Raw genomic sequence first — 21,408 nt, 5'->3', positions numbered from 1 at the left:
CATATCAGCCTGGGGAGGGGAGAGTCTCTGCGACAGATGCCCACAGGACCTGATGATAAGAAAGATAGGCATCTTAGACTGGCGTCTTACCCTGTTTGACGAGTTGTACGAAAACAGGGTTGTCCCCACTGACGGTCAGCCCAAAGCCGTTCTCATCTTTCTGAATGATCACACATCTCTGAACCAGCCCTGGAGGGAGGGAGAGAACAAGAGAGAAAGTATTATAAGAAGGGAGCTACGAAACTGATTTTACTGGACTGTCAATGTCTTTATTTGAAGTATTCACCAGGAGAGGCCTATCAAAACAGATTACAGTAACAATAACTCCAATACCTGATCGAAATGACAGTGCAAGTAAGTGCAGACAGTCATAGACATAAAGTAACGCATAAAGTACGCATCAATCTCACAGTCCAATTAAAATCTAGCCAGCGTCCCAGAGTAATGGACAGATACAGGAAATGATAGCGCTGTGGAGGTGTGGGTTATCACGGTCATCTAATGCTGCAAGCATGAGTGATGGGCCTGCATTTGAAACTGATAGCTCATCCAATCAGATATGAATACAAAAACTGCAGTACTAAAAATCACAGAAATGAATATGAACTGCAATGTAAACCGATCAAAAAGTCACAGAGAAAAATCTACATCTATGTCTTCAAGATGTCCTTTGTGAAATACCTTCATTTATTTAAAAAAAGAAAAGAAAAGTTATAAATATGACTTGAGCTCTATCATCAGTGTCTGCAGTAGGCTGTCGATTACCACAGGGAAAAAAAATGTGGTCCCTCATTTGTAAAAACAGTTCAGTAATGCACTTCAGTCTATTGGATGACTGAAGGGTTTAAAGCAGAAATATGAAGCTTCTGTGAAGCTTTTCACAAATTATTCAATAAAAATAGTTTTTCTAAATGAACTTGCAACGTTGGCCGAGTTTTCTCCTTATAAACTGTGCTTTATGTATCGTTATGTCACTTATCTTCCTGGTATCCTAGCATGTGTCATGTATAAGTTACTGGATTTACATTGTCATGACTTGAGTTGAAATACTGAATTTAACTTTGAACAGAGTCATACAATTTTAACACATAATAGTTTCTCTTTTATGAGAATTAAATTAAACAAAATTACATTCTGCCCAAAGGTTTTAAATAATGGTTTCAATGTTAAATTAACTGTTCACTTAATTTACATAATTGTATATTATGCATTGTTATAAAAAGTTTGGTGTCAGTATGATCTTTGTTAAAGAAATTAGTACTTTTATTCAACAAGGATGCATTAAAATTGAATAAAATTAATATCACAAAAGATTTCTATTTCAAATTAATGCTGTTCTTAACTTTCTGTTCAAAGAATCATGAAAAAAGCAATGGTTTCCACAAAAATATTAACAAACAAATAACCATTTTCATGACGATAAAAAGGAAATGTGTTTCTTGAGCACCAAATCAGCATATTAGAATGATTTCTAAAGGATCATGTGACACTGAAGACTGGAGTAATGATGCTGAAAATTCAGCTTTGACAGTTTTAATGTATTTTTGATCAAATAACTTCTTAACTTATGAATACCCTTCAATGTAATTTAAGTAAAAGTCAATCACCAAACAGAAACAATACCTCATAATTCTTGTATCATTGAAACAAGCATTTTCTGTGACGCATTTGAAACAATATTTATTGAGTAAAGTGCTATACAAATAACCTTGAATGAAATTTGGTCTTTAAACTGAGCATTCAGACTCTCTCTGAGCCATCAAGAATAATGTTATCTGTTATTGTCCAATACACACACAGCCCAAAATCAACTCAGCGGAAAAGCTGAACTTAAATAAATGCTGATAACACTTGAACTTCAGTGCGAGAGAAGAATCTCTCTATCAGGAGGAAAGAGAGCTAGAAACACAGCAACAGTGCGATCATCTTACCACAAGACTCAGGTCTCCTGTCAGCCACTACAAATCCACTCTTCTGCACCAGCACATCTGAGCAACACAACATCATGATACACAGGACACACACGCACACATCACAGAGGACACAGAGAGAGGACTCAAATGAAAAAATGAGCAATGGCACAAATACACAAAGTGTGGCTGTTTTGGAGTGGGTTGTTGTCTATTCATAAGCAGTGAATTCCCCAAGGTCTTACATATTAACAAAGTGTCTCCCCCTGAAATGATTAATAAGGTGTTCAGGTATTAAGGTCCCCAGGTGTTAAGCCAGAAATTAATGATCGGCACAAATGCAGATATAATCACCCCAGTTTGGGGTAAAGTGTGCTTTAACGAGAGATTACATTCTCAAAAGTAGTTACGCAATGACACACCTTAAAATATGGTTAATCAAAGTTACTCATAACACGAGAGAAAATTGTGGATCTGATTAGCCAGACCTACTCAAATTTCTCATAAAAATGAAATCAGTGGTATTGTTTAACAGGATATATAAGATTTATAACAATTGTTTCCATCTTTAAGTAAGGATATACAACTCTGGGCTGAAATTTATCACACAAAAGAGCCACACTTCTCAGACACTCCTAAAGGAATAATGGAAAGACATTAGGGTTGGGCGATATATCATAGGCTAATATATTCTCAGATTATTTTTGCTGGAAATTTAAAATTAACAGGTTAGTTCACCCAAAAATGAAAATTCTGTCATTAATTACTCACCCTTTGGCGTTCCAAACCTGTAAGACCTTCGTTTATCTTCAGAACACAAATTAAGATATTTTTGATCAAATCCGATGGCTCAGTGAGGCCTCTATTGACAGCAAGATAATTAACACTTTCAAATGCCCAGAAAGCTACTAAAGACATATTTAAAACAGTTCATGTGACTACAGTGGTTCTACCATAATGTTATGAAGCGACAAGAATACTTTTTGTGCAAAATAACAACTTTATTCAAAAATATCTAGTAATGGGCGATTTCAAAACACTGCTTCATGAAGCTTTGAAGATTTATGAATCTTTTGTTTTCAATCAGTGGTTTGGAGAATGTATCAAACTGCCAAAGTCACGTGATTTCAGTAAAGGAGGCTTCATTACATCATAAGTGTTTTGAAATTTCAATTGTTCACCACTGGGGGGCGTGACTTTGGCGGTTTGATACATGCTCCGAACCACTGATTCGAAACAAAAGATTCAAAAGTTTGAACTTTACTTTTTGTGTGCCAAAAAAAAAAAAAAAAAAAAAAATCATTCTCGTCGCTTCATAACATTAAGGTTGAACCACTGTAGTCACATGAACTGTTTTAAATATGTCTTTAGTAGCTTTCTGGGCATCTGAAAGTGTAAATTAACTTGCTGGCAATGCAGGCCTCACTGAACCATCGGATTTGATCAAAAATATTTTAATTTGTGTTCAGAAGATGAACGAAGGTCTTACGGGTGTAGAATGACATGAGGGTGAGTAATTAATGACGAAATTTTCATTTTTGGGTGAACTAACCCTTTGAGCAACATTGTAAATACTGCATTGATTTTAATGCAATTTTTATTTACTAAATAAATAATTTTGTTTGGCCTCGAAATTTGACTGTCTAAATGTTGACATTTCTTTATGTTTGTAAGTTCAATTCACTTCCATTAAACATTTCAAGATTTCCACTGCAATAGTGTTTCAGTGATGATATATTTTTTTCAGGCCAACCCGGAAGTTAGCATCACCCTGGGTCCCTTGACAAAAACCCAATAGGATTTCCCTTATTTTTGGCTTATTGCTGAAAATTGTCCCTGTGACCAACAAAAGTTTCAAATTCTTTTTCTGATAAGTTTTGCTTATCAAGATAATCTTTACATATAAACAACTTTTATAAATTCGTAGCCTAAACAATTTCCCAGAAGTAAAAGGCTAAAGTTTGGCTATAATCAAAGAACACAGTTGAATGACTTCAACTTCACAACCATTTAAGCTTCGACACCTCTTTTAGTCTTTATTTAAAATCTACAAGTTGGAAAGTTTGAGTTAGAATAGTTTGCAAGAGCGTGAGGCTGTAAAAACGTGATTAGATGAGTTTTCCCGTTTCGGTCCGATGGCACTAAATGTCCCTGATTCTGACAACTTCCGCCGTCTCATGAAGCCACTTGTTAGCAACTGCCTTTTTCAAGACAAGTAAAAGCTTTAAAAAAAAAAAAAATAATAATAATAATAATAATAATCATGAGTAGGGTATTACTGATAGATTTTATGTTTTAGAATAAAACGTAAAAATATCTTGAGCTTGTGTTAACTACAAACCTTATTCTGAGGTAACCATTTTTACAAAAAATATATGTATGTAAATACTACTGTTTATTATTATTTTATGTTACATAATGTTATATACTTCTTTTTTGCATTAAACACTTTGCACTTGACAACAATGACTGTTTGGTCAAAATTATGGTTTCTTTGACTGAAAAAAAAAAAAAATAAAATTATGAGAAAAAATTATTCAGAACAAAGACAGTATCAGATATTGTCAAAAGAATGATTTTTTTTTTCATATTTTTAGCTATATCGCCCAGCCCTAGAGGACACTGTGGTTAAGGTGTTTTAGTCATGCATCAGATGAGGAGAGTCCAACACCAGAGGAACATCCACAATAAACATGCATCACATCCTCTATTCACCACTATTCCCTCTAACTCATATGTGAAAGTGAGACATTTACGTCAGAACAAAACGCAATCAATAAAACTATGCACTTGTGAAAACTGCTTCAGAATAGCTCAGAAATCTTTGAAAAGACCCCTGAGAAAATTCTGCCATTATCTCATTCAGGCACACAACCGACTTTCAGACGAACAGGAAAACATCTCTCATTCCAAACGATGTGAATCGTATTTTAATCGATACGATTATCACATTGTTCTTCACCATAAACCTCACATTAACGGCCATGCACAGGACTGCTTTTCCTTCTCTACTCTCACCAGCAGCTGAGAGGAAAAACAGAGGCACAACTTGAAAGAAAAACACACTGACAATGTCTTTCAACTGCCAAAAGTGGGGCCAGGAACATGTGCATCGTTTATGGTCAGCAAGTATGAATCATGCCGCTGTTTAAAGCCGTTCCACTGCAGTTAGTGGACAGGCACAGCCTTCCATCTGTGCTGTGTGCGGAGGAAACTGTTTCCATTTTAGAGTCTGAAGAGACCTGTGTGAGAGAAGCAGTGTGCTTTGGTCCACACCACACGCACACGAGCAGTTAGGACACTCCTTAGTGCAGCTAAACACTACTATTTTGTATGAGTAGAGAAAGAAAGTGTGAAAAGTGTGAAAGGCAATTATGAAAGAAAGTGCGCGTCGTCACTTGCCTGTAGGGTCAAACTCATGTGTAGGGGTACCGGGCAGCTTATCGCTTTTGGCCCTCTTGTCGGGAGGGTGGTCTCTGCTGAGAATGCTACTGGTTCTGCAAACACAAACAGGAGAAATCAATGTACAAGGTCAATGAATCACATTAACACCCTGCAACAAAAATATAACAATAAAAAAGTTGTAAAACAAGTGCTCATTTAACTTCAATGATTATGCATGTCTTAAATGCCATCATAAAATTGTAATATGCATTTATCAGCATTATACTGGCCACCCTGCTCTCTAGATATCAGCAACAACATTAAAGGGTTAGTTCAACCAAAAATGAAAATTATGTCATTAATTACTCACCCTCATGTCGTTCCACACCCGTAAGACCTTCGTTCATCTTCAGAACACAAATTAAGATATTTTTGATAAAATCCAATGGCTAAGTGAGGCCTGCATCGCCAGCAATAAGGGGCCGTTCACATACCGCGCCTAAAAACGCCGGAAAGCGTGACCGAGGCGCTTTCTCCTCCTTTCTACAAGTGTTTGCGCTCCCATGGCGTCTGTCGTTGCTATGCAACCAAGAATTGCACTCTCCACGATGACGAGGAAGTATCAGCAAAGGATTAATTGATTTCTAGCCCTTGCATTAGCTTTACTACTAGATATATTGATGGAGATGAGAAATAAAACCCACCCTGTACAGCTATGATCAGCTGTTCGGCTGAGCTTTCAGTTTTGTTACGGAAAGGCCATAGCTGATTGGTTGGTTCTAGTCACATGACCTGTGGTGCGCTTGCGGCATTCTGAAAAGTTGAGAATTTTTTTGACGCGCATACGGTGCGTTTTCCAGGCGCATCGAGATTCTCAACTTTTCAGAATTGCTTCCATTATGAGCACCCCTGCCGCGCGGCTACATTTGAAATAACGAATTTGTGCGCGCAAAAGACGTGATATGTGAACGGACCCTAACACTCCCTTTTTCAATGCCCAGAAAGCTACTAAAAACATATTTAAAATAGTTCATGTGACTACAGTGGTTCAACCTTAATACTATAAAGTGACTAGAATACTTTTTGTGCACCAAAAATAACAAAATAGCGACTTTATTCAACAATATCTAGTGATGGACAATTTCAAAACACTGCTTCATGAAGCTTCGAACCTTGACGAATCATTTGTTTCGAATCAGTGGTTCGGAACACATATCAAACTGCCAGAGTCACGTGAAAAAGTTTCAAAGTTTCAAAACACTTATGACGTAACAAAGCCTTGTTTACTGAAATCATGGGATTTTGGCGCTCTAAATCACTGATTCGAAACAAATGATTTATAAAGCTTCAAAGCTTCATGAAGCAGTGTTTTGAAATCGCCCATCACTAGATATTGTGGAATAAAGTCACTATTTTGTTATTTTTGGTGCACAAAAGTATTCTCATCACTTTATAATATTAAGGTTGAGCCACTGTAGTCACATGAACTGTTTTAAATATGTTTTTAGTAGCTTTATAGGCATTGAAAAAGGGAGTGTTATTGCTGGCGATGCAGGCCTCACTGAGCCATCGGATTTTATCAAAAATATCTTAATTTGTGTTCTGAAGATGAACGAAGGTCTTATGGGTATAGAATGACAAGAGGGTGAGTAATTTATGACATAATTTCATTTTTGGGTGAACTAACCCTTTAAAGAACTCATCTTCAACCAGCTTTAAGTGCTATGACTGATGGCACCGTGTATTGTGTAGTGTTGAGTAGTTTTATCTTGCTGTGTGCTTTTGCTTTGTTAACTTCCTGCTAGGACAGCAGATGTGCCACACCGCGCTAGCCCTATTCATTACACACATCAATTAAGAGGCTCCGCATGAGTCCTGCTGGTTCTTTATCAGAAGAGCAAGTGGAAAAGCCTGCGTACAGCAGTATGACTGCAGGTCTAAAAGTAGCCTCGGCAGTAAGGTGAGGTAAGGTGGGGTGAGTGTGTTTAACAGTGCTCTGCTTCCCACTCACAGGCTGTGTGAGAAACCTCTGTTCTCTAGGCCAGCCAGTGATGGGACACAGTGCTGAAGAAGCCCTTTGTAGGCCTGTCTGACTGAGAGTCACTGTACTTACAGCCCGCTGCCATTTCCTTCACCTGGTCTCGCGCGCTTGACCCATGGACCCTGCAGACCACCAAACTGACTGAACATAATGTGCTCAATGAGAAACATCCACACAAAACAATCACTTCAGCATTTTAAACGATGGAGGGTCAGCTAAACATCACATTTGTCTGTCAGCCTGACAGCTCATCGATTTTGAACTCAATCTGCGGGTCAGCCAAACAGCCGGTTAATTACAGGACAGTATAAGAGAGAGTTGAATCTATACCCTTAAAGTGAAGTGTAAGACATTTGCAGGGTTGCTCTGAACACTGGGAATAATAGTATGAATGCTTAACTAACTTTTCGAAGATTGCTTCAGAGGTCAGCTAACTGTGAAATTAACACTGCAGCGAAGTAATGGAAAGGACTCGCTGGGATTAGCCCACCCTTTATGAGGACGGTAGATTACGCAAGGCAATTTGTCACCGCTGGTAAACTAGATAAGTCTAATGAGAGAACAGCCGTCAATCACTGACTTTTTCAATTTAAACTCAATTAATAAAATTAACCTTGAATGCCAGCACAGGCCAATATAAGCAATCCTGTTCCCACTCCCCATAGGGACCACAATTTCCACATTTACGCCAACTGTCATGTGTAAATCAAAACAACATGTAAAATAAAAATATCCACTGTTTCACAAAGCACAACCCATCATGAATTTAACATGAGAGCTAATAACCACTGAAATTACAAGTTTGAATTACCAGTCAAAAACGTAGAAGGAGATTAGAATGACCGAGACCCAAATCAGAAAGCCTGAATCCACTTAAAAGGGCAGTTCTTTCGAAAAACTGAAAATGTATAATTTACTCCACGTCATATTGTTCCAAACTTCCAATACCTTCTTCCTTGGAACACAAAAAAATTATAATTTGAAGAATTAAGTCATTATTCACTGATAATTTTCCCCTCAAGTGAGCTAACTAACTGCTGAGCATGAATCACTGAGTCAGAGAGTTGGATTTGTAAACGAATCAGTTCAGTTTGTGAACCGGATCAACAGTTACGAATTAATCTTTGTCCCGGCAAAGATTTATTCAATCATTTAATATGACGATACCTCCCGCTGACAACCAGCTGCTTTAAAATGCTCCTGTGAGTGTCTGTGTAAGCACTCTGTGAAGAGCATCAAAGATTTCTATTTACAACATGTTCTTGCAGCGTTGAGCTTTGTAACCAAACACAGACGTATCTGTTGAGTGCATGAATGCAATGGCCAATCAGATGTGTTTAAGTTAGTCAGAATCCATGCAACACTGCTCAAAACGGCAAAATTTTTTGTTCACGCTTGTGACTCCTTTCATTAAAACCAACAAAGTTTGAAACATGCTTCATTAGACAGCTTCATTGATTATAAAGGGAGTTCTCACGAAAGTCCTACTTTGTGTACCTTGCATTGAACTGAAGTAATTAACAGCTTCGGTAATAATAATTGCAGCGACCTTTGCTCACTTTCTGTATATAATATATAGCTTTCATGCTGCTAACTACACATTGCAAAGTTTATGGATTGACAACCGAATTTAAATGTATGATTGAATCCGAATGACAGTGATAACCATAGCAATGTACGGAACAAAACAAACGGTATATCAAATGATCTGTGCATTAAGTCTTGGAGTGTAAATGCAAAATAATGGACCTGCCACTTTTTCTATGTAATGTGCTGTTCATTTTATTACTAACTTTTCAAACAAACTTTCAGTGACTTTTTACAAATAAATGTACAGACTTTTAAATATTAAAATAGTTCTAAGCATTTTTTTGTGATCTGTTCTGACAGTGATCATTTTTATTTCATGAATAAATAGAAGTTAATATTACAAATGTTTCCTTTGCATTTATTTTGGATTTACTGAAAGTACAGGGCTCACAGGGGTAGGGTACTTTGTACTGTGTTTGTGGATGACCATGTTCATCTGCCACCTCCAAAGACCATTTCTGACCCTGGAAAAACCCAAATACAGGACCTTCAGAACAACATGAATGTGAGTAAGCGACAGAATGTTCATTTCCAGGTGAATTATCCCTATGAAAATGGTCAAAACAATCATATAGTTCTTAAGTCTTCGAGCAGGGGCTGTTATGTAGCATGCCGCTGCTTGTATCAGAGCTCTCTGTAGCGACACAGGATCCTTTTGAGAGCAGTTTGAGGGAACTGAATGGGCCATTTATGAAAGTGCCTGTAAAACGTTCCATGGTCTACTCAGCTAAAAAACTCCCGCTAAAGAGGAGGAATGGAAAAGTAAATCCAAACAACCAAAGCAGCCAATAATCATACCTTTTACATGTTATTCTCTCCATAATGTATCATGCATGCTGATAGTACACATACGAATACTGCTATTTGTGCTTACGACCTCATGTATGCATAAAAGTTTTAATATGGGAATTTTATAGCTTGTCTCCAACTGGTCTAGCCTCTGTAGAGTCAGAAGTTTGAAAATGTAGGAGGGCAATGTCTGATGCAAGGGAGGGCATCTTCACTCCTGGAGAAGGAGGTGATAATGGAAAGGAGTTGGAAGGCTAAAGGAAGTGCAAGAATGGCAAGGGAACAGAGGTTTAGTGGGGTGAAGGGGGTGGGTTCTCTGCTCAAATGAGGTTTTGTGTAATAATGGAAAACCTATCCACAAGAAGCCAGAAAGGCCTGGATGAGGGACACTCCAATTACTCAACTCTGAAAGACGTGTTTGTCAGAAACCACTCAAAGGAATTGTGGGGTGAAAAACAACATGGCTCTTTTGCTATGTCGTCCCGTCTTTTCCACACTTTTTAGCTCACAGATTTCTTGAGTGCATGCTTTATGTGCATGCATGTGATGGTGTCATGCTAAGGTCGTGGTGGGCAGGCTGGCAGGAAGATAGGGGGTGAAGAGAGCTGGAGGATGATATCAGCGCTGGCTAGAGCACTGGAGGAAAAAACAAGTGAGTGCTGGGCTGGCAGAGAGAGAGAGAGAGAGAGAGAGAGAGAGAGAGAGAGAGAGAGAGAGAGAGAGAGAAGGAACAGTGACTGTGCAGGAGAAAAAGCACATGCTGTTTGTATCCAGTGTGGTCTAGAGGACCTCTGTGCTCCAACTCATGACATCACCAACATGAATGCGGCCACACTGCTCTAAATGGTCATGTATGTGTTTCAGCAGAAGTCTGTCTGTGTCAGACCAGCGACCTGACACAAGGGACAGACGGCAATACTCAAGACACCACAGGACTAGGACTCACAATATAGCCTTGTAATAAAGTAATGTTTCGGTTCGACATAAATTAAAATACACAGAATGATTTCAGTTATCACAGAAGATCATTTTGATTCGCAACTTAAGTACATATCTTCTGCATTAATATAAGAATCATATGTTAACATTGTGGTGGGGTTGAATTGTTCATTTATGCAGTTTTATTCGTATTATCGTTTATCTTTAACTATAATTACATTTGTCACAAAAGTAAAGTCATCTGGGTCACAAAGATGGTCAAAAAAATATACACAAATTATAGGATGTCATTTTATGTCATGATTTTCTAGCAAAGGTTTTGGAATTCATATCTGTCATGAAGTTATATATGGGTCATTGACGAATAAGGTTTTTAAAAGTGTAAAAAAACAATGGAGATCATTCATTTTGAAGGTTTATTAAATGTTAACAATGAGATTACGTGTTTTTTTATAATCAATTAACACTGCTTTTGTCATTTTTTACAAGTTGGACAAAATGTGTCACTAAAAAAGTCATTCGGTTTAACCAAAATTTCGGTTTTACAGAATGACACTTTTGGTTATACCGAATGACAATATTTTTCAAACAATGCTAACAGACTGATATCTAGCTAGCTAGAAAAGCTAACAAAATGACAATATTACAACATTTTCCATGTTTTTTTAGCGGTTGTACCGAATGACCTGATGTTTCAGGACATGTGTATAAACAAGTGAAAACATTAATTTTTCAAATAGTTAAAAGAGAGTTAGTTACTTTGCTTCACAACTATGTGGTCCTTTGCATATATATATATATATATATATATCAGTCAAAAGTTTGGACACACCCTCTCATTTAATGTTTTTTCTTTATTTTCATGACCATTTACATTGTAGATTCTCACTGAAGACATCAAAACTATGAATGAACACATATGGAATTATGTAGTAAACAAAAAAGTGTGAAATAACTCTAGATATGTTTCATATTTTAGATTCCTCAAAGTAGCCACCCTTTGCTTTGTTGACAGCGCTGCAAACCCTTGGCCTTCTCTCAGTGAGCTTCATGATGTAGTCACCTGAAATGATTTTCACTTCACAGGTGTGCCTTGTCAGGGTTCATTTGTGGAATTTCTTGCTTGGGGTTGGGACCATCAGTTGTGTTGTGCAGAAGTCAGGTTGGTACACAGATGACAGCCCTATTTGACAACTATTAGAATTCATATTATGGCAAGAACCAATCAGCTAAGTAAAGAGAAACGACAGTCCATCATTACTTTAAGAACTGAAGGTCAGTCAGTCCGGAAAATTGCAAAAACTTTGAATGTGTCCCCAAATGCAGTTGCAAAAACCATCAAGTGCTACGACGAAACTGGCTCACATGAGGACCGCCCCAGGAAAGGAAGACCAAGAGTCACCTCTGCTGCTGAGGATAAGTTCATCCGAGTCATCAGCCTCAGAATTCGCAAGTTAACAGCACCTCAGATCAGAGCCCAGATTAATGCCACACAGTTCTAGTAGCAGACACATCTCTACATCAACTGTTCAGAGGAGACTGCGCGAATCAGGCCTTTATGGTCAAATAGCTGCTAAAAAAACACTACTAAGGAAAAGCAACAAGCAGAAGAGATTTGTTTGGGCCAAGAAACACAAGGAATGGACATTAGACCAGTGGAAATCTGTGCTTTGTTCTGATGAGTCCAAATTTGAGATCTTTGGTTCCACCCGCCGTGTCTTTGTGGGACGCAGAAAAGGTGAACGGATGGTCTCTACATGCATGGAGGAGGAGGTGTGATCGTGTGGGGGTGCTTTTCTGGTGACACTGTTGGGGATTTATTCAAAATTGAAGGCACACTGAACCAGCATGGCTACCACAGCATCCTGCAGTGACATGCCATCCCATCTGGTTTGCATTTAGTTGGACCATCATTTATTTTTCAACAGGACAATGACCCCAAACACACCACCAGGCTGTGTAAGGGCTATTTGACCAAGAAGGAGAGTGATGGAGTGCTGCGCCAGATGACCAGGCCTCCACAGTCACCTGACCTAAACCCAATCGAGATGGTTTGGGATGAGATGGACCGCAAAGTGAAGGCAAAAGGGCCAACAAGTGCTCAGCATCTCTGGGAACTCCTTCAAGACTGTTGGAAAACCATTTCAGGTGACTACCTCATGAAGCTCATCGAGAGAATGCCAAAAGTGTGTAAAGCAGTAATCAAAGCAAAGGGTGGCTATTTTGAAGAATCTAAAATATAAAACATGTTTTCAGTCATTTCACACTTTTTTGTTTACTACATAATTCTATATGTGTTCATTCATAGTTTTGATGTCTTCAGTGAGAATCTACAATGTAAATAGTCATGAAAATAAAGAAAAAACATTAAATGAGAGGGTGTGTCCAAACTTTTGACTGGTAGTGTGTATGTGTGTATGTATAAAAAAAAAAAAAACATTACTTGAACTGATTCGCATACAGTGTTATAAGAAAGTCTACTCTAGCCAAAAAAAAAAAAAATCACATGGACACACATAGTAACCTAATAAATGTACACTATAGCCTTTTACTTCTCTTTAAAATGCCAAATGGGGAACTTGCCTTTGTCTCTATAAGGGACAAAATCACCCACTCCAGGCGGGTATGGTTTCGTTTGCAGATCTGTCAAATTTTAGCTGCTTGTGTCAGTGGAAATAACTGAAGCTGAAGCCAACAGAAAAATAAACATTGCAAATGTCTTTTCACAGAATAACAATAAAATCATTTAATAAATAAAAGGCTGCATCTATGGCCATTATGAACCAAAATGAATAAGCAAATCCAGGAAGCATCTAAGCAAATAAGAAGAGGACAAATGCTTTGCGGATGGATAGAAGAGGCAGAGTCTTTATGGCCCCAAGCGCACCAACTGGCTCTAACAGGAGCCCGCATTTGCTCCAAACATCAGCTGTTAAAACCCATTAAACAGTGATGACTGAGTAATGACATGATCAAACAAGTGTGCTTGTGAGCATGCACACACACACACACACAGATACAGTCAGGGTAATAATGGGAAGTGAGAGCAAAAGAGAAATTAAATGAAAAGGTAGCTGGATGTGGAAGTGTCATTTGAGGTAATGTCAGATGACATGGGCCAAGTTGGGCCTCTGAAATGACCGGCCCCTCCCCCATGTGACATCACAATGAGGAACGGGGAGGGTGGCTGAGCGGCAGCGGCCTGGGGAGATTTTCCTTTTCTGCTCCAATAAACTCAATCACCCGTCCTGACAGGGCTGGAGGATGTGCATTTCTTCACGCTAGATTGTCCGTTTAAATTCTTTGATATTGCAGGAGGAGGTGGGAAAGCTGAGAGTAAGCCAAGTTCACAACACACTTCGTTGCCACCAAGGTCAAGAGGACAAGCTGACGCCGAAAGGCAGTCAGAACTCGTAACGATCCATACCTCCTAAAACAAAAGATCACAATCGACACAGGTCCTACTCTGTTAAAAACTAAAGATAGACAGCCTGTTAATTAGAAGAAGTTGATAAAGAAGCTTCATGCTCTGCTACTTGGAGAGTTTTGGGCAGCCAAGTTGGCAACGTTTATGCCAAGCACCCCAAACAAGACATTGCAGACACCATTAATTAGCATTAATTAGCACTAGCCGCTGACTTCATATTCATACAGATTTATTATATATTAGATATTCTTAATTCTAGCTGCAAACCTTCTGTTGGCTAGAGTATGTTAGTAGGGCAACAGTGATTTAATGTGTTATGCTCATGAAGAAGCAGTACTGAAACACTTTCCCAGAAAATAAATAAATCAATAACATATTTTTTAAATTAATTTTGAAAATGGTCTTTGCTACAGGCAGCATTATGAAAATGGAAACACTAAATAAATATTTTTTTTTTTTTATTAAAAATAAATTTAAAAATGGTCCTTGCTATACAGGCAACCTGTATCGCTCAACAATATAATATAAGATGAAATACTTTCCAGAAGGGACATTTTTCAAGATATCTTCTTTTTTATTCCACAGAAGAAAGTTATATGGGTTAAGAACAAAATGAAGTTGTGTAAATGACAGAATTTTCATTTTTGGGTGGACAATCCCTTTAATTTTGTATTTAGCTTGTATTTTCCTTTAATAATCCTGAATGTCCGATTTATTTCCATATAGAAAATTCGTATTTTAGTGCATCAGAGCCATGTTAATCCTGCAGCCAACTGTCATACCATCTCACAGCAGTGAAGCACGCAGCACACAGGATTAATCTCGGCCCAGTGTGCCCGCCTTTCCACGCTGCCCCAGAAACTATATAAGATTTAAGCATCCACACAGCGTGAGGGAGAAAAGGACAGGCAAATAAATCATATCCAATCGCCTTCTGCAGAGAGGCAGTCGTCTCTCTCCCCACACTTTTCAGTCACAGCTTAATGCACCGGAGAAAATACAGCACAGCAGTCTGGTCTCCACTTGGCACAGAAGGCCAGGGATTGCATAAGCCAAGACTGCAAAGGGAAAAGGAATATGTAAGACTTAACAATATGGCATAGGGAATAGATGTTCATTTTGAAAATGGTTATGTTGAAAGTAACACTAGCAGGATGCTTCAGTGTCATGTGAGCTGCCACAAACCTCTTCTTGCATCATACCATTGGTATAGACTCGCACTTTTACTATACGCTTTGGTATCGGAAAGCGTTCTTAAGCATTAACATGAACATCACAACACTGCAATCCCCGGGTCAATGTCCCTCCCCTTCTCAGCAGCCAGGGGGCTTTTGGCTGCAGCTCCACATTTCCCACTCACTATAGGGGAATCTATGTTCAAACAAGCCCTGTGAAAGAGCTCTCCAAACTCGGCTGCCATTTGCTGTACTGCTCAGAAAAACAAATTTTAAAACTCTGTATTCATTGACATCTGCTAAGGTTACAAAAACACTCTTGGTAATACAGTGTCAGTCTCCCTTTTCTGGAACATCTAAAGCATGTTAAACTGTAAAATGCATCCATCTAATTGGCTGGCCATTTCACATCTTTTAGGAGTCAGTGTTTATAGTTTAATTAGAAGTTTATATCAATCTGTCAGGAAACAATGTTTGTTTACCAGTCAACAGAATCAATTTGGCAAAGTTTACAAGGTTAACAACAGTGAATCTTTAAAAGATATTTAATATTTTGAAGCCATAACCAAGGTATCATGTTTGCTTATGAAATAAGTACTGTTTATGCACCACATTGGTCTATTATTGTGGTAGCATTCATGTCAGTTGTGCATTATGAAACATTACAAAGAAAAAAAACTTTAATTGTTTGATGTCAGCCAGGCACCCACTTCCTGTCTAATTTAACCATTCCTAAAATACTGTGGCAATGGCAACTATATACTACTATAACCTGCGTAAAAATAACCATATTATAAAGACATCTTTGCAAAAAAAAAAAAAAAAAAAAAAAGAAAAGAAAAAAGGCTTTTATATTTTCATTGTACCAAAGCCATAAAAAAAAAATCTAAATTTATCTGGAAAATATGTACTTTGTTAAAGCATTATTATATTCTATTCCAACACTGCTAAATCTCAAGAGAAACATTTTTGATTCAATTCAGATGTCTTTGTACAGCACTTTTCTCAACAATCCCAAAAATGTTACAGGCAATTTTGCTTACAAACCCAAAGTGTTTCAAGACAAAGTGGTGATGGCAAGGAATAGCTCTGTAGAAACATACACACAAAACAAAGATAAACTATTCTTGAAAATATAAATAAAGATGAAGAGTTTTGATGAATTGAAATAGATTTTTTTTTCTTGTAAAACTATATGAACACTTATTTTTACTGTTAAAAATGAACCACAATTAATCCCATGATTAATAACCGTATTTAATAACGAATATGTCAAGTTACCATGTTAACTTTGACAGTCCTAAAAATGTTATAGTTTTCTGCAGATCCTCCATTCTCCAGACCCCAAATTCAAAACCCCTGGCAGTTCTTGGCCAGAATGAGTTGCAATGTGCACCTGACTTTAATGTTGACAGTCCAGAATACTGTGTCTGAGTCTACTACAAAAAAAGTTAGCAAAAAGAGCTACAATAGCACCACCACACATCACTTTTTTTTTAATTTCCATGTGTCCACCCAATAATTATGTGCAAACACTCAAAATATCTGCCCAAAGTGACAAAATATGTACTTTCTTTCATGACATTTGAGCCTTGTGGGTTGCAAAGCATTTGCAGCACATGATTTCACTGTCAAAGCAGGTATGCTAATTTATATGCTAACAGCTAATTCAAAACAAGACCCATCATCAGGCCGTTCCTGTAATCATACAGCTGGCATATGATCATTAACTGATGACAACAACCAAACGTGGGTTTAAGACGAAAAACACCTGACTTAAATTTCAAGGGTGTTGACTGTAATTGGGTGTTGAAAACAAATTAAAAAACACCATACCTGAACCTTAGGGATAACTTGCCTATACTTATTAGTAATTACTTTAATGGCCATGTGAAACGATTTTTCTGCCAGTTGACGCAATATACGTTACTCTCAAAGGGACTCATTTTGTGTGACAAAATGTGCATTCATGGCTATCTTCATGCAGTGAGACGGTGATTTCTGAGTTACTTCTATTCATAGACTTTCAGTTGATTTCACAGTGCGGTCTGGGCTTCACAACTGTCAACTGAGATTTTCTTCCAGAGAAACCAGAATATCTGCCCCGCACAGACTAGCCTTCCTCCCAACTATGATTTTGTGCATGTTTTTAAGTTTCCATTGGGCAAAACTGGTATACTTGTCCAAATCCAACTTCAAGTACTCAAACATCTTTGTCAATCTGCAAACTTCAGGATTTCCACGCAATCCATCAAGACTAAAAGAAACCAATTTCCCTATTTCCGCTCAGAAAGGTGCAAGACATGAAGCAGCACAGCCAAAATCACAATGAGTGCTTTGACAAGACAGATGACTCACCTGCTGCTAAGCTTACGTGCTCTTATTTACGTCTGACAACGGAGTAACTAGGTGTGTTTCTGAGACTTTCAGCTGCTTCACCCAAGGTAAAGGTAAGTATAGGTGTGGCCCGGTGCTGTAGTGAAAGGCCCATTTGTCTGGAGCTGGAGGGGGCAGGGGAGAACAGAGTGGAAAGGGGGAAGAATGGGGGTGTCAGACATTGTTGTGACTCAGCAGGGGCTGCTGATCTTTACTGAGACAGATCTGGTGCAGAAAGAGCACCGGAGAGGAGGAGGAGGAGTAGCTGTTGTGTGCATGCCAAAGTGGCAGCAGGGTGTGAGGCCGGCCCACTCCGCTCTTCATTTACACTCCAGTGAGAGCGTCTGTCAGCCACTCACGCCACAAGGATGAGCACAGAACAATATCACGCTCAAAACATCAACAAATGGCTTCATAAAACCTGAAAGTGAATCAATGTATTGCAGAAAGCAGAAAGATCTGGGCGTGCGTCAGGAGAACACAACCCTCGTGTTGACACTATGATCTAAACCTAGAGTGGGCCAACCGGTTCTGTGCTTAGAAATAATGGACTGAAAATCTGAGATTTAAGGTAGCTCTGCAATGTGTGTGTGTGTATATATTATATATATATATATATATATATATATATATATATATATATATATATATATATATATATATATATATAAAAATGATGCTGTGATCTTGCAGACATTGCAGAACTCCCTTAAATCTCAGATTTTCAGATTAATTTATAATAAAAGTAAAAGGAAATTTTAGAGCACTTCATGCTTCCTTCTGCTGACAAGCTTTATGGAGATGCTGATTTCATTTTCCAGCAGGATTTGGCACCTGCCCACACTGCCAAAGGTACCAAAAGCTGGTTCACTGACCATGGTGTTACTGTGCTTGATTGGCCAGCAAACTCGCCTGACCTGAACCCCATAGAGAATCTATGGGGCATTGTCAAAAGGAAGATGAGAGACACCAGACCCAACAATGCAGATGACCTGAAGGCCACTATCAAAGCAACCTGGGCTTCCATTACACCTGAGCAGTGCCACAGGCTGATTGCCTCCATGCTACGGCACATTGATGCAGTAATTTATGCAAAAGAAGGCCCAACCAAGTATTGAGTGCATAAAAATGAACATACTTTTCAGAAACCTGACATTTCTGTTTAAAATATAATTTTTTTTTTATTGATCTTATGAAGTATTCTAATTTATTGAGATAAATTATTGGTGGGTTTTTGTTAAATGTGAGCTAAAATCATTACAGTTAAAAGAACCAAAGACTTAAAGTACTTCAGTCTGTGTGCATTGAATTTATTTAATACACGAGTTCCACAATTTGAGTTGAATTACAGAAATAAATGAACTTTTCCACGACATTCTAATTTACTGAGATGCACCTGTATATTTTTATATATATATATATATATATATATATATATATATATATATATATATATATATATATATAAAAAAATATATATATATATATATAAATTACTGCAATAGGGTGGTCAAAAGTTGCTTTCAAATGCTCCTGTGTGTATCGGTGTAAGTGCTCTGTGAAGAGTGTCAAAGGTTTTCTATTTACAACGTGTATTTGAAGCTGTGATCAATGTAGCCAATCACAGACATATCTGTTCAGCGTGTGAACACAATGGCCAATCAGGGTGTCCAAGTTAGTCAGAATCCGCACAACACCGCTAAAAACATTTTCATTCACCACACGCTTTAGAGATCTGCACGCTTGCGAATCCCTTCATTATTACCAACAAAGTTTAAACACGATGAAAAAAAGAGATTCATTGTTGAGTGTAGAGTTTTTTTGATTATAACAGGAGTTTTCACAGAAGTGTAGATCTCAGTGAGCAGGTGCTGAATGTAGCCTAAATGATTGACAGTATGAGTGATTATAAAGGGAGCGCTTTGCTCGCTTTCAGTTTATAACCCAATAGAGTTGTCCAAAGTACTGACTTCGGTACCACGTTGGTACTGAAATTTTAAAAATGTGATGCTTTGAGCGCTGTTGAGCGGACTTGTAAACACCTCTGATTGGCCATTGTGTTGACGTGCTCACCGATATACGTCTGTAATCGGCTTCAATGATCAACGCTTCAAAAACGTTGTAAATAGTCATCGATGACGCTCTTCACCGAGCGCTTACACAGATACACACGGGAGCGTTTTCAAATTCAAACGCTCCCGTGCGTTGATCATTGTAGCCAATCACAGACATATCTGATGAGCGCGTGAACACAATGGCCAATGTTTACGAATCCACTCAACTGCACTCAAAGAGTCACATTTTTAAAATTTCAGTACCAATTTGTACCAAAGTCGGTACTTTTGACAACTCTATAACCCAAATACAATTTGAATCAAAATTTTGTTTTTCATGCTGCTCAGTACAATCAAAGTTTCTGGATTTAAATGCACGATTGAATCTGAAACGGCAATGATTGACAGTGATATAACCTTTGCAACAGACGGGACAAAACAATCTGATGTTGTATGTCAAAATAGATGTGCCTTAGATGAGTGTAAATGCAAACTAATAGACCTGCCACTTGTTCTATGTAATGTGTACAGGTATGTTTATTTGTCCTTCATTTGTAGCAATGTTTACTTATAAACATTTGAAGGTATCATTTAACATTTAATGTATCATTTACTTATAATTATCATCATAAATAATAAACTCATTTAACTTAATAATATTTTAAATAAAATAGTTCTAAAAGTTTTTGCTATGGTACCGAAATTGGTACAGAGAACCATGAAATTTTACTGGTATTGGTACAAACTACTGAACTTTTGATACAGTGACAACCCTAGTGACCAATTTAGTTGATTCAGACTGACAAGGCCTGTGTTCAATTAGTCTGATTGGTTCCTCTTGTTCATTAAAAAGAACCACCCCAATCAAGTGGTTCATTAGGGAACTGGACAGCATGTTCTGATTATTGTTGCATGAAGCCAGCACAATACAACTGAAAACTGGGCTGATTGTTTATTGTCCAAAGATAAATTTGCAAAAGTCTTTCTTTCTCTCCATGCAAAAAAAAAAAAATCACAAATTCACAGCTTTCAGCCAAAATATATAGACTATAAAAAAATTTTAGCCACAATGCTACAGATTAACCAGTAGTGCAGCATCACTCCTGAACAGTGGTGCAGGAAACACTACAAATTACAGTAATGAGAACAAGACTTCTTTCACATTACAGTAACACTACTTTAAGAGGAAAATGTGCTTTAGGTACCAAGAAAGTTGCTCGTCATGGCAAATATTACTGTATCAATGGTAACTGATGCTAACTAAGATTAAATTATTACCAGAGCAACAGTCCTGAAGAACATAACATGCAGAATGTATTAATGATGGTAAAGTTTCAAATATTAGAGTGTCAAAATATCATTAGCGAAGCCATGCATCACAGCTCAGCAGCACGGCTATTTTAAGCAACTTGGATATTAAGCTGCTCTCTGCTTATCACAGATGAACAGGAAATGCGTTTCAATGATAATCCCTCTGAGTGTGAAAAAGAGGAACATAAAATTAATTCTGTCATGCAAGTGTCAGCAGTGTTTAATTCAATATATATTTACTTTTTTGTTTTTCTTCTAAAGAAAAATGTAATATATACATTACCATTGCCATCTATAATGATATATGAAATATCTATTTTTTTTTTTACCTATTATAAAATGCTGTAAAGAATGACATTGTAAATTAATGAATGCTAATATGGTTGTTTTTTTTTGTTTTGTTTTTTTACAT

General features: G+C 37.7%; 1 protein-coding gene across 1 annotated transcript in view; it reads right to left on the bottom strand.

The window, feature by feature from the left end:
- arhgef12a (Rho guanine nucleotide exchange factor (GEF) 12a) overlaps positions 1-21,408 on the bottom strand; it is a 52,716-nt gene that overhangs the window by 26,758 nt on the left and 4,550 nt on the right. Inside the window, 3 exon segments of the mRNA XM_051862326.1 lie at positions 91-189; positions 1,932-1,988; positions 5,313-5,407. Coding sequence (XP_051718286.1) covers positions 91-189; positions 1,932-1,988; positions 5,313-5,407 — 251 coding nt within the window.

Source organism: Ctenopharyngodon idella, chromosome 15 (assembly GCF_019924925.1).
Source record: "Ctenopharyngodon idella isolate HZGC_01 chromosome 15, HZGC01, whole genome shotgun sequence".
NCBI classification, from domain to species: Eukaryota; Metazoa; Chordata; class Actinopteri; order Cypriniformes; family Xenocyprididae; genus Ctenopharyngodon; species Ctenopharyngodon idella.
Note: the sequence above shows the minus strand (reverse complement) of the source record. Positions and strands in the feature narration are given on the sequence as shown.